The 14,336-nt window shown below is 36.4% G+C and overlaps 1 protein-coding gene across 2 annotated transcripts in view; it reads left to right on the top strand.

Annotated features, from left to right (window-relative positions):
• The window catches only part of Tubgcp4 (tubulin gamma complex associated protein 4), a 43,304-nt gene that overhangs the window by 8,594 nt on the left and 20,374 nt on the right, over positions 1-14,336 (top strand). For both annotated transcript variants that reach the window (XM_015480747.2, XM_015480746.2), the window contains exons 6-9: positions 2,351-2,430; positions 5,524-5,725; positions 7,953-8,118; positions 8,331-8,455. In XM_015480747.2, the coding sequence (XP_015336233.1) occupies positions 2,351-2,430; positions 5,524-5,725; positions 7,953-8,118; positions 8,331-8,455 (573 nt within the window). The remainder of the gene's footprint in view (positions 1-2,350; positions 2,431-5,523; positions 5,726-7,952; positions 8,119-8,330; positions 8,456-14,336) is intronic.

The raw sequence follows: 14,336 nt of genomic DNA, 5'->3' as shown, positions 1-14,336 counted from the left end.
CTCTTTCTTGGCAGAGTTAACAACTTGTATTAGTCAGCTTTGCATTCCTGTGACCAAAATACCTGACAAGAACAACTTAGAGAAGATGTTGTGTACTTTGGGTTCACAGTTTCACAGTCTATGGTCAGCCAGCTCCATTGCTCTGGGCCTAAGGTGAGGTCAAAGCATCATGGCAGAAGGGTATGATAGAGGAAGGCTGTTCACCTCATGGCAGCTCAGAAGCAGAGAGTCAGAGAAGAACCAGGCAAAAAATATACTGTAAGGCTACGCCCCCAGGAACCTGTTTCCTATAGCCATGCCCTGCCTGCCTATAGTTACCACCCAGTAGTCCATTCAGATTATTATGTATCAAATGGATTAATCCATTGATGAGGTTATAGATCTTATCATCCAATCATTTCACCTGTGGACATTCCTGCATTGGTTAGCACATGAGCATTATGGGGGATACCTCACAGCCAAATCATAACAACTCTGAAGAATGAGTTGCTTTGAGATTTCATATTAGAAGAAGAGTCTACTCTGCTGTTTACAGTCTGTAATTGGACCAAATAGACAAGGAGAATAAACATGTTTAGCTCAAGTTTACATGTTTTTAAGCTCTCATATTTATGCATTAGCATATTAAAAATGTTCACCTAAGGCCAGGGTTGTGGCTCAGTGGTAAAGCCCTTACCTAGCATGCGTGAGGCACTAGGTTTGATCCCCAGCATCACATAACAACAAAATAAAGGTATTGTGTCCATTTACAACTAAAGAGATATTAAAAAAAAATGTTCACCTTGCTGAATGTAACTAGTTACATAATTAATTTGCCACATTGCTGTGTTAATTTTGCTCTGTGAATATAGAAACTTTCATGCTCTGCCTACAAAACCAGTAGGGAGGCTTTCTGTGGCCCATCAAAGCTGACTGCTCTCATCAAATTACAATGTCCAGCTTTTATTGTGCACTTGCTCTATGTTAGATATTTGTAGCAGGTACTGTACTAAATGCTTTACATACATTATCACATTCAGTCCTCTAAAGGGTTAAGTATGTGAAAGAATGTGCTCAGAGTCACACAGATGCAAGTAAGTTGTAGGGCTGGGATATAAACTCAGGTCTATCTGACTGCAAAGACTATGCTGTAAAATACTAATCTACTTCCCAAAAATGAGGTTCCCAATGAACCTTCTAGTTTAGTGGAGTTAATGAAAGTATAGTATTCCCAGACTGCACATCTAAGTTTACTTTTTCCAGCTTCCATTGGCTATAGGAAGGAGAGTGGAAAACGAATGAAAGAATTACAGATGGATGAATCTTCCTTCCTGCCAGAAAGGTGATAGAGAAACTAGTGTGCTAAGTAAGGCTCTACAGAGTTTAAAAAAAAAGAAATACATGTGGTCAAGAGCACAGGCTGAGGCAGAGAATGAGGACTGATCACAACAGGCATGAGAGGGGCTTCTTTTTAAGTGATGAAATGTTATAGAACATCGTGATGGTTGCACAATGCTATAAATTTCTAAAAGCTGTTAAATGATACACATAATATGATTTAATTTTATGATATATAAACTACACAATAAAATATAAATATTTTATATATAAAATAAATTATACAATAAAATATATGAATATTTTATATATAAAATAAAAAATCTAGGTGGCATATACCTTTTATCCAAGCAACTCAGGAGAGTGAGGCAGGAGGATCTTAAGTTCAAGGACAGCCTAGGCAATTTAGTGGACCCTGTTTCAAAATAAACATTAAAAAAGGGCTGGGGATGTAGCTAAATGGTAGAGCATTTGCCTAGCATATATGAAGCTTTGGGTTCAATTCCCAGGAACTAGTACACACACACACACACAGCCTAAAGTACACAAAGGCAGTGAATTTGTGGGGGAGTATATACCTTACAAGTATTCTGAATTGGGTCTTATCCTGAAATTAAAAACTTTCCATGATTTTGGAATTCTGACTGTAAATGATTCTGGTTTCTTTAGTGCATTTGTTCTCAAATTTCACTGCACATAAGAATCACCTTGAGGGGGCAAGGGAGGGGGCTCAGTAGTAAAGTGCTTCCCTAGCATGTGTGAGGCCCTGAGTTCAATCCCCAGCACTATCAAAAAAAAAAAAAGATGCAGATTGCTGAGTTCTTTCCTTGCAATTTGCATTACTGCCTATCTACACATTATGTGGATGGTGTTTGGGGAGAGGAGCCCATCTTTGACAACTCCTGTCAGAAGTCTTGTGAGATAGTTTATCCACATTTTCTACTATAGTGTACCCACTTGGTTGAGTATAGAATATGAATTGATATTGCTTGAACTGTTTGAATCCAGATTGACAAGTCTGTATTTTCCTCAGATTCATGGTTGTCAAATCCTAGAAACAGTCTACAAACACAGCTGTGGAGGGTTACCTCCTGTTCGAAGTGCACTAGAAAAGTAAGTGATGGATTAATTGAGGTTGGGGATAGCGGGGGAGGTCAAGTAACTTGACTCTCTTGTATTTTGTTTTCAGGTCATCTCAGGTTTCCCTCAGGGTAGAGTTTTGACCAGGATAGAAAATCCTATAAGCAGAGGAGCCCATGTAATCCTTATGGTGGTTCAGGATCATCTGCAAAGAGACGCTTATAAAATAAAGTATCAAAGCCAGGGTTAACTGCCAAGTTGACCTTGAGGCAATCTTTTTTAATTTTTGGATCTCATTATCCTTGCAGGATTCTCATTACATGTGCCAGATACTGCTTATTATGCTTAAATATGCATATGTGTAGCCAGTATTGTGTTAAAATACTTTGTAATCCCACAGTGTCATAAACATATGCAAGGTTGTCTTTATCAGGAAATTAGAAAATTACCAGAAGAAAAATTAAATAAAGATATATTCTCTTGATAGACTATAAAGCCATTAAGATTATAAACACCATAGTAATATGTAAAAAAAACTTCATATGATACTTACTGAAAGATGAAACAAAATTGTATTTGTTTTAATAATTACAATTGTATAAAAATTAATGTTGAGTATTATTAGAGGTTATTTTTTGGATCTTTTCACTCTCCTCTTCCTCATTTTTAAAAGACGGTATGGAAGGGTATGATGGTTCATACCTCTAACCTTAGAGACTTGGGAGACTGAGGCAAGAGAATTGCAAATTTGAGGCCAGCCTCAGCCACTTAGCAAAACCCTATCTCAAAAAATAAAAAAGGGCTGGAGATGTAGCTCAGTGATAAAATGCCCCTGGGTTCAGTTCCCAGTACTACAAAAAAATAAGTAAATATTAAAAATTAAAAATGGAGTGTAGCATTAATTGTAGTAGATGATCTATAAGACTCTTCGCAACTCTTCCCCCCACCCGCCCCAAAACCATACAGGGGATTGAACTCCGGGCCTCACACTTGCTAGGCAAGCACTCTATCATTGAGCTACATTCCCAGCCCCTCTTCACAACTTTTTTTTTTTTTTTTTTTGCTACTGGAGATTAAACCTAGGGACACTTAACCATTGAGCCACATTCCCAACCCTTTTTTATATTTTATTTAGAATCAGGGTCTCATTGAGTTGCTTAGGGTCTTGCTAAGTTGCTAAGGCTGGCTTTGAACTTGCAGTCCTCCTGTCTGAATCCCAGGTGCTACAATCCACATTTTCTACTGTATTTTACCCACTTAGTTGAGTATAGAATAGGAGTTGATATAAAGTGTTATCCTGTATCTGGAGCCAATGGGATTATAGGTGTGTACCACTACACTTGGCTCACAACTCTTAATCTACACAACTCTTGAAACACTGAACAAGTAAACCCTCAGCAGAGCAGGAAACTTTCCAAAACATGCAATGGGGACTGAATCCTCTATTATGTATTCAGAATATAAAATCTCATGTAAATAATATTGATACATGTATTTGATATATATTTTGAGAGATCAAATTTTATAGATGTTCATAAATGTAAATGGTTTTCAATTTGACTTTTTAAAAAGAGACAGTCTATTGAGTTAGTATACTAAAAATAGTAGGCTTGAGTTCCTGTAGTTTTTTTGTTTTTGTTTTCTTGTACCAGGAATTGAACCCAGGAGCATTTAACCACTTAGCCACATTCCCAGCCCTTCTTGTTTTTTATTTTGAGACAGAGTCTCACTAAGTTGCTTAGGACCTCACTAAATTATTGAGGCTGGCTTTGAACTTGAGATCCTCATCCTACCAAACTGCTGGGATTATAGGTATGCACCACTGTGCCCAGCTCCTGTAGTTTCTTTTTCTTCCCAACTTTTGAAAAATTTCAAACCTGCAAAAAAGTTGAAAGAATATTACAGTGAAACACTTGTACATTCTTTAGTTTTACCAGTTGTTAACATTTTGCCACATTTATTTTTTTCTATTTCCCTTTTGGGTATGTGTGAAATACACACATGCCCTAATTTTAAAAATTGAATCATTAGGACATAGTTGCAGATGCCTTAACACTTAACCATAAAACTTCATCTTGTATTTCTAGAAAAAGCATTCTCTTATTTAACCTTAGTACCATATTACACCTAAGAAAGCTAACATTGGTTCCATAATACAATATCTAGAATATATCCACATTTCTCCAGTTGTTCCAAAAAGTCCATTACAACTGTACTGTTTTTGCAGTTCAGGTTCCAATCAGTTTTCACACTGCATTTGGTTGTCATGTCTTTTTTAGTCTCCTTTAATTTGGAATGATCCCCCTTGCCTTTTGTTGTTGTCTATGATAATGACTTTTTATAAGAGCCCTTACCAGTTGTCTATAGAATGTTCCACAATCTAGATTTATCTGATTCTTTCTTCATGATTAGATTCAGGTTAAATATTTTTGGCAAGAAAACAACATAGGTGATAGTATTTCTCATTCCATCATACCAGAAAGCACAGAAAGTAAATTTAGCCCATTACTGCTGTTGTGAAGTTTGATCAGGTCTCTTGTCCATCAGATCTCTCCACTATAGAAGTTTCTTTTCCCCTTTGTAATTAATCTGTTATCTGGTAGGTAATCCATTGAGACTATCTCAATATTCTATTTCTTAACAATCTTTCCGTATTTTATTTTCATTTCTGCATTTTGTCAGATAATGCATTTTCATATATTACTGGCACTAACATTGAATCTTCTTTTTCTATGTAATTTCAACAAAAAGAAGAATAAATTTAATACTGTGTTAGCTAAAAAGAGACTCCATTAAGTCCATTTCAACTTAATGAGATTCAACAGTTTTGAAACTTTACACAAAGAAAGGAAAGAGAATGTGCCTCTCCCAAAAGAGTATCACAACATTTATGTAACCTTTTCAACTTCAGAATGTAGGCTGCAACTATGGAAATTTAATTACTTAGTTCATCCACAAATAATTAAATTAAAATAGCACAATTATTTTTAACTTAATTTGTTATTTCCCCTATGACTCACCAAACTCTCAGGCCTCTCTTTATCCTGTAGCATGGCTTCTGAGGTGCTGGTTCAAGTCATATTCTTTAAGTAGACCACTAAAGCTCTTGCTCTCCTCTCTCCTCAGAATCCTGGCTGTGTGTCATGGGGTCATGTATAAACAGCTCTCAGCGTGGATGCTACATGGACTCCTACTGGACCAGCATGAAGAGTTCTTTATCAAACAGGGTCCATCTTCTGGTAATACAAATGCCCAGTCAGAAGAGGATGAGGAGGATCTGGGCATTGGGGGATTGACAGGAAAACAACTGAGAGAACTCCAGGACTTGGTGAGAGCACAGCAAGAAGCCCAGCGTACTCCTGCCAGGAGTCAGAAAAGTCTGCAACTAAATCATCTTTTGCTGATTCCTCTTCAGAGATCATAGTCTGAGCACCTTCCCTAAATTCTTTAGGTGTAAACATTGCTTTCTCTTAACTATTATGAGAGAAGAAAATAGAAAATATGATTGCAAGGTTCTGGGGATATAGCCCAGTGGTATAGCACTTGCCTGCCATGTAAAAGGCTGTGGGTTTGATCCCCAGCACCAGAAAAAAAGAAAATTTAATTGTGAGATTCTTTTTGCTTCCCCTTTTACCATTGTATGCATTTAAGAGGTAATAAGTCTCATCTCTACAAATAATAGCTACCCTGTAGCTTTCCAAAATGCCTTTTGGAGTTTTGATTAGACTTCTCAAAGTCCTGTGTTGCCCATATTCATCCATCCAGCCATCTGTTTATACTGTTACAACATTTTATTGAATGCCTGTTACATACTAGACATGATTCTGGATGTCATGCCTACATAGACAAAATGTAATCCTTGTCCTTAACCCATTATGTCCCATCATCCTATATATAGGACACCTATAAAAATTTAAATTGAGGAATCTCATAGGTGTGCTATAAAATTTTATTTTTTTATAGGTGTTCTCTAGAATAGTGGTACATAATGGGTTAATGGACTTTTAGTTTAGTGGAAAGTGAAGAAAAGTTGACCATTGGTATTATAGTATACCAGGGATTCTGAAATAGAATAAATATAGACATTCTTGGAAGATGTCTTGGAGTAGAGTTTTGGAGTAACTAGAGAAGGGTTTTCAGTGGAATGTTATGTCTGAATTGCAAAGGACTTGGGAGGCAGGTTAAGATATATCCAGACAGAGTGAATGATTCATGTAAAGGTGCAGATCCTGTGGAAGACATGGCTTGTTTGGGGAACCATTAGTGATTCAGTTGAAATGGTCAAAGCCTGAAGTAATATATGTTAGAGATGGTGGCCGGGGAGAGGGCAGGTGGCAATTGATGAGACTATAAAGTAGTATATAAAGAAGGTCCCTGTAAACAGTGGGAAGGAGCCCTTGAAGAATTTTAGGCAAGACAATAACATGTTCAGACTTTTTGATCACTCTGAATGCTGTGTGGGAAATCAATTTTTAAAAATCAGTATTGTAGGCAGGTAGACCCATTAGGAGAATGTTGGGAATACTTAGAGAAAAAGTATAGTGCCCTAAACCAAGGGCGGTAACAGTGAATACAGAGAAAAGTAGATAGGTCTGGGAGATGTTTGGGAGGTAGAACCAGTAGGACTTAGCATTTGGTTGGCTGTGGGTTGAGGGAAGAATCAAGGATGATTTCTGCCTTTAGCATCCAATTGAGTGTGTTAATAGGGCGTGTGTACTGGTGGTGTTTGGGGAAAGATGGTTCTAATTTGGGGCATGTTGAGTTTGAGGAACTTGAAGGAAATGTCCAGTGGGCTTAGCCTGAGGCTCATGAGAGCAGTGTAGCTTGTTCTGAATCTAAATACGGAGACATCAACATATAGCTCAGAAGTTAATTTGGGGTGCATGGGTAGCTTTAAGAGGTTCTCTGAAATGTACATTTGTGTGTACAATAGATATGTACATTTGTCTGGTAGGTCCATAGATTTTATAATTTCAGAGAGGCCTGTGACCTAAAAAGATTAAAACTGTCCTGATATATCCTGAAGCCACAGAAGATGTGATTATCCCAGAAGAGTGTAGAGCAAGAGAAAAAGAGGGTCTGGGACAAGGCCTGAGGAACTCCAGCAGAACAGATATGTATATAAGACCTGGAAAAATAAAGACCAGCTTCTTGCATTATACAAGTAAAGAAGCTCATGTATTGCCCAAGTTTTTACATAGTAAATACAGGCAGTGTTAAAAATCCTGATGGTTAGGAAAAAAAAAATGGGTTAATGGACTTGTAGTTTAGTGGAAAGTGAAGAAAATTAGACTATTGGTATTATAGTATACCAGGGACTCTGAAAAAGAATAAGTATAGACATTCTTGGAAGATGTCTTGGAGTAGAGTATTATTTCCACCATGCCATCCTGCTGCTTGAAAATGAAATATCTCTCTCCAAGAATTATGCAACTTCAGGTTTACATTCTCTGAATATAAACATAAATATAAATCGCAGGTTGAGAGAGTTACTAGATATTTCCTTGTTCTCCTTTTCATACTTCATCTCTGATACAGATTATTTCCTTGATTAGCGCCTGATTGAGGAAGAGAACATGCTGGCACCATCTCTCAAGCAATTTTCCCTACGGGTGGAGATTTTGCCATCCTACATTCCAGTGAGGGTTGCTGAAAAAATCCTCTTTGTTGGAGAATCTGTCCAGATGTTTGAGAATCAAAATGTGAACCTGACTAGAAAAGGTAGGAATTTCCTTGCCCAGTATGCCACATCCTCAAAGGTACTTCTTGAGTAATATTTTGTGGCCCAAAGAATACATGGTCAGAGAGAGTGGCTGAAAATACTTGTGGATTGTCATTGCAGCATAGTACCTGAGAAGTGGGTAAAACTGCTATCTGCTCTGATACACCTTGTCTGTCCTGTCTTCCTTTGACAGTGCCTTCTTATTCCGCAGGATCCATTTTGAAAAACCAGGAGGACACTTTTGCTGCAGAGCTGCATCGACTCAAGCAGCAGCCACTTTTCAGTTTGGTGGATTTTGAGCAGGTGGTGGATCGTATTCGCAGTACTGTGGCTGAGGTTTGTCTTTCATCTTACGTTGTTTCAGGAAGAAAATGGATTATTCCCCAGTTTCTTCTTCATGTGCCTAGAGCCTAGCTTGTAGAGACTTGAGAGAATTAATAAGTAGAAAATGAAAACACTTTATTTTTAATAAGGCAGGGTTTTTGTTGTTAATGAGTTGAATAAAGAGGAGGTCTTGGTTTCATTTCTGACAGTCAGCAGTCTGTTTATGTAGTTGGCAGTAACTCCAAGGAATCAAATAATTCTAATTTTAGTGCCTTAAATTTTAGTGTAGGAGGCTTGGGATATAGCTAGTTGGTAGAGTGTTTGCCTCGCATGCTCATAGGCCCTGGGTTCAATCTCTAGCACCACAAAAAAGAAAAAAAAAATTTAGTGTAGTTTTATAACATATATTTCAGTTATATATATGATAATCTTCCAAGTAAAGCTCAACAAATGTTAGTGAAACTGTCTGGAGCTCAGAATAGGTTAGAGTTCTGTGTTCTCAAGTTTGAATGCCAGTTTAAATTGTAACCAATAGGGCTGGGGATGTGGCTCAAGCGGTAGCGCGCTCGCCTGGCATGCGTGCGGCCCGGGTTCGATCCTCAGCACCACATACAAACAAAGATGTTGTGTCCACCGAGAACTAAAAAATAAATATTAAAACTCTCTCTCTCTCTCTTTAAAAAAAAAAAAAAAATTGTAACCAATAAATTTTCAAATGGGCATATGTTGTATGACTTTTAATACTTAGTTCATGGGCATGTGACTAATGTAGATAATGTGAAGTCAGACCTTCAGTCAATTGTTAATGGTTTTCAGCCTTGACTAGACAAATCACCGGGGGAAATTTTAAAGCATGCACTTACACCAAGTCCTTTCTTACAAAGCTTATGATTTGGAGGTCAGGAGGGATAGGTACATTTTGATTTAAAGAAACCATCTGCCAAACAACAGGCAGACTTCTACAGGTGATTCTGAAGCACCAACAGGGCTGAAAAACCTGATGAGCTTAGCATCAGATTTCTTAAGGCTAGAAGCATAATAATCTATTACAAATGTGGTTTCCTTTTCTGATTACTGTTTCAAAAAGTCTTAGGTTTCAAAGACATAGCCATGATATAGACCCAGAATCACACGTTTTAAAATGGCCATGAAATATCATTTCATTTGATGCTTTATGGGCAATAATCTATTATCTAGAATTCATGTTTCTTTCATTAAAATTTCAAGACACTTGCTGGCCTGTCTATAGCCCAAGGCAGGTTCTTGTCTAAAAGGAGCTAGTATCTATAATTCCTTTTTCTTTTTTAGTAAATCTATTTCTGCCCTGTCTTTGTGTATAACTCCTTGGAAAATATAATTAATGGAGAAAAGTAAAATTTTATTGAGTTATAAGAGGTATCAGAATTGTTCTTTTGAAATTTTGAAATAAATACATTGCTAGAAATATTTCCAGGGTTTTTTTTTAAATATTTTTTAGTTGTAGTTGTCACAATACCTTTATTTTATTTATTTATTTATATGTGGTGCTGAGGATTGAACCCAGGGCCTTGCATGTGCTAGGCAAGCGCTCTACCGCTGAGCCACAACCCCAGCCCCATTTCCAGTTTTTTAAAAATAATAGGCAAAGAATCAAAGCTCAGATTCTTTTGACTCTTTTGAGGTTTCCTAGAACTGTAGATAATAGACTGCTTTGAGAAGTATTATAACAATGATAACATAATAATCAAAACAAATAGTGTGCCCAGAAGGAAAAAGGAAGAGTCTTTCTGATCTTTTCCTGCTTTTTTCAGTTTTTAAAAAGAATACCTACATAGCAGTCTGTTTCTATAAAATTCAAAAACAGACAGAATTAACCCAGTGCTAGATGTTAAGATAGTACTGGCTCTTCTTTAGTCAATGGAAGGGAGATAAGGGCTTCTGCGATCTGATAATGTTCAATGTGTTCCATTTCTTGATCTGGGGACTGGTTATAGAAGTGTATTCAGTTGTGAAAATTTCTCATGCTATTAGCTTATGATTTGTGTACTTTTCTGTATCTTAGAATCCTTCAACAAAAGAGTTTTTAAAAATTCTCCGATACTTAGTAGTTTTTATTTTAATTATATCTTCAGTTGGTTATTGCTTATATAAGTAATATTATTAAAGCTGGACACAGTGGCATATACTTATAATCCCAGTGACTGGGATGCTGAGGCAGGAGGCTAGTAAGTTTGAGGACTGCCTGGGCACATAGTGAGACCCTGTCTCAAAATAAAATTTAGAAAGGACTGCAACGGTAGCTCAGTGGTAAAGTACCCTGGTTCAACTTGCATTATGTAATAATAATAATAATTATTATTATTATTATTATTATTAATTTTTGTAAGTTAATAAAACCTGGCAACTTGTTTAACTCTTTTAGTTCTAATAGTTCAATTCTATTTTGTAGGTAGTTGACCATAGCATCTGCAAGTAATGAGACTTTTGCAATTTTTAAATTTTTTTTTCCTTACATTATTAGCTAGAATTATTTTTTTCTCTCTTTTAGCTGGGATCTTTAATACTATATACAACAGCTAGGATGATATTTATGTAAATTGTTAAACAGTAGGGATAATAATAAATATCCATGATTTGTTGGCCCTTGAAGTTTATACATATTAGTTTCTCCATTATAGAGTTTAATGTGGGCTTCTGGAACATAAATTCATCAGGTTACAGTAATTGTCTTCTATTCCTGGTTTGCTAAGGGTTGTTATGTAAATGTTGAATTTTATCAACTGCCCCTTTTGTATTAATAAGAAGTACAGTTTCTGGCTTTTATGTTTCTCCTTTAGTCTATTCATATAGAAATTTCTGGTTAGAATTTTCAGATGTCCAATCTTCCTAGAATAATCTGTATTCCATTGTGATGTTTTATTTTGTAGCATATGGTTGGATTTGGTTAACCCATACAATATTTAGATTTTTTTTTTTTTTGCATCTATATTTGCTAGTGGAAAAAACTATGGTTTTACTCTTGTTCTTAGGTGGTTTTGGAATAAAGATTATATAAGCCTTATAAAATGGACTTATAAAATGTAGCTTTTGTTCTATTTTTTTTTTTAAAGTGAGTTTTTTTGTTTTGTTTTTGTTTTATTTTTCAATTCTCAGCGGACACAACATCTTTGTTGGTATGTGGTACTGAGGATCGAACCCGGGCCGCACGCATGCCGGGCGAGCGCGCTACCGCTTGAGCCACATCCCCAGCCCCTGTTCTTTCTATTTTTTAGAATAGCTTATATAAGACAGGAATTCTTACTAAAGGTTTGAATTTACCTGAAAAACTAGGTTTCTTTCTTTCTTTTTTTTTTTTTTAATACAGGGGATTGAACCCAGGGGCGCTCAACCACTTAGCCACTTCCTCAACCCTTTTTTATATTTTTATGGCAAGATAGGATCTTGGTAAGTTGCTTAGGGCCTCACGAAGTTGCTAAGGCTAGCTTTGAACTTGCAATTCATCTGCCTCAGCCTCCTTAAGTTTAAGTTTCTTTAGGAAGGAAAACTTTACAGTTCAGTGTGTTTAAAACCTATTGACATAAAACATTTACTTCTTATTTATATATTAAATACATGACAATAGTGGAATAAACATTTACTTTTTTAAAAATTCTTTTTAGTTGTAGATGGACACAATATCTTTATTTATTTATTTTTATTTGGTGCTGAGAATCAAACCTAGTGCCTCATCCGTGCAAGGCAAGTGCTTTACCACTGAGCCCCAGCCCCAGCCCCAAACATTTACTTCTTAATGTAAAAATTTTTAGGAACTTATTCATTTCATCTAGATGTATTTTTAAAATTCATTGATGCCTACATTTCTCCTTATTTTCTTCCTTGTTTCATGTTTTACATTAAAACAGTTTTTAGCTGATACATAAACATAAAAATTGTATATATAGGGATACCATATAATGTTTCCATGTATGTATACTTCAAGTGTGATTAAACCAGGTTAAGCATATTTATCTCAAACATTTTTTATGCAAAAACTTTCAAATCCTTTCTTCTAGCTTTATGAAATGTATAGTACATTATTTTTATCTACCTCACCCTATTGTGCAATAACACGTCAGAATTTTTTTGCTCTATGTAAGCACTAACTGTAACGTAGTGTTTATTGATCAACCTTTTCCTATCCTTTTGCTAACTCCTGCTGTCTGTCTCTCTTTCAACTTCTGTAAGATCATCCTTTTTAGATTCCACATGAGTGAGATCATGTGGTACTTGTCTTTCTGTGCCAGGATTACTTTACATAGTGTAATGAATTCCAGTTCTATCATGACACAAATGGCAGGATTCTATATTTTTTTTGAATAGTTGAATGGTATTCCAGTGTGCTTTGTGCCACATTTTCTTTTCCTTTCCCCCCCCCCTCCAGTACTAGGGATTGAACACAGGTATGTTCTTTATGTTCTTTGGCACATGCTAGGCAAGCACTCTACCACTGAGCTATATCTTCAGCCCTTTTTATTTTTATTTTTAGATTTTTGAGACAGGTCTTATCAACTTGACCTTGAACTTGTGATCCTTCTACTTCAGCCTCCTGAGAAACTTGGATTACAGGGGTGGTCTACCATGCCCCTCTGTCTCTCATTTTCTTAATCAATTCATGAGTTGACGGACACTTAGGTTGATTGAGTTTCTTGACTATTGTGATTACTGCTACAGTGAACCTGGGAGTGTAGCTGTCTCCTCACCATACTGATTGCATTTCCATCAGATACATACCCAGTGGTGGCATTGCTGGATCATATGGTAGGTCTATTTGTAATTTTTTATCCATACTGTTTTCCATAGTGGCTGTACTAATTTATATTCCTGCTAAAGCCAAAGGACAAGGATTCCCTTTTAACCACATCCTTGCCAGTACTTATTTTTTTTAGTCTTTTTAATAATACCATTCATTATGGCTTTGATTTGCATTTCGCTGATAATCAGTGATATTGAGTATTTTTTCATGTATCCATTGGCATTTGTATGTTTTCTTTTGAGAAATGTCTATTTGGAGCTATTGCCCATTTATTATTCAGGTAATTTAGGTTTTTGCTATTGAGTTCTTAAGAGTTCCTTATGTATTTGTCAGATGCATAACTTGGAAATATTTTCTCCCATTCTGTAGAGTGTCTTTTCGTTCTGTTTGTTTCCTTTGCTCTGCAGAGCTTTTTAGTTTGCCATATTCCATTTATCTTTTTTTGTTCAGTTTCCTGTACTTCAGTTTCTTATCCAAAAACCTTCTTGTCCATTACATTGCCTAGTGTTTCCCCTATGTTTGCATAGTAGTTGCATAGTTTTAGGTCTTACGTCTTTAATACATTTTTTATTTGATATTTGTAGCTCATAAGAGAATCCGTAGCCAGGCATGGTGGTGCAAGCCTGTAATACCAGTGGTTCTGAGGCAGGAGGATAGTGGGTTCAAAGCCAGCCTCAGCAACTTAGTGAAGCCCTAAGGAACTCAGTGAGACCGTCTCTAAAAAAAAAAAAAAAAAGTAAAAAAGGGCTGGGGATGTGACCCAGTGATTAAGCGCCCCTGAGTTCAATCCCCAGTACCAAAAAATTAAAATAAAAAATAAAAAAGATAGTGTTCTAGTTTCATTCTTCAGCACGTGGATGTCCAGTTTTCCTGGCATCATTTATTAAAAAGGTGTTCCTTTCTCCAGTGCTTGTTCTTATTAGCACCTTTGTCCAAAATCAGCTACTCCAGATGTGTGGGTTTACTTTTAGGATATATTCTGCTCTGTTGATCTGTGTGTTTGTTTTTATGCTAATACCATGCTGTTTTGCAGGGTGGTGGGGCCGGGGGAGACTTGCACCGGGAATTGAACTCAGAGGCACTTGACCACTAAACCACATCCCCAGCCTTTTTTTTTTTTTG

The sequence above is a fragment of the Marmota marmota genome, unplaced genomic scaffold, assembly GCF_001458135.2.
Source record: "Marmota marmota marmota unplaced genomic scaffold, marMar, whole genome shotgun sequence".
Lineage (NCBI taxonomy): Eukaryota > Metazoa > Chordata > Mammalia > Rodentia > Sciuridae > Marmota > Marmota marmota.
This window is presented reverse-complemented; position numbering and strand designations above follow the sequence as displayed.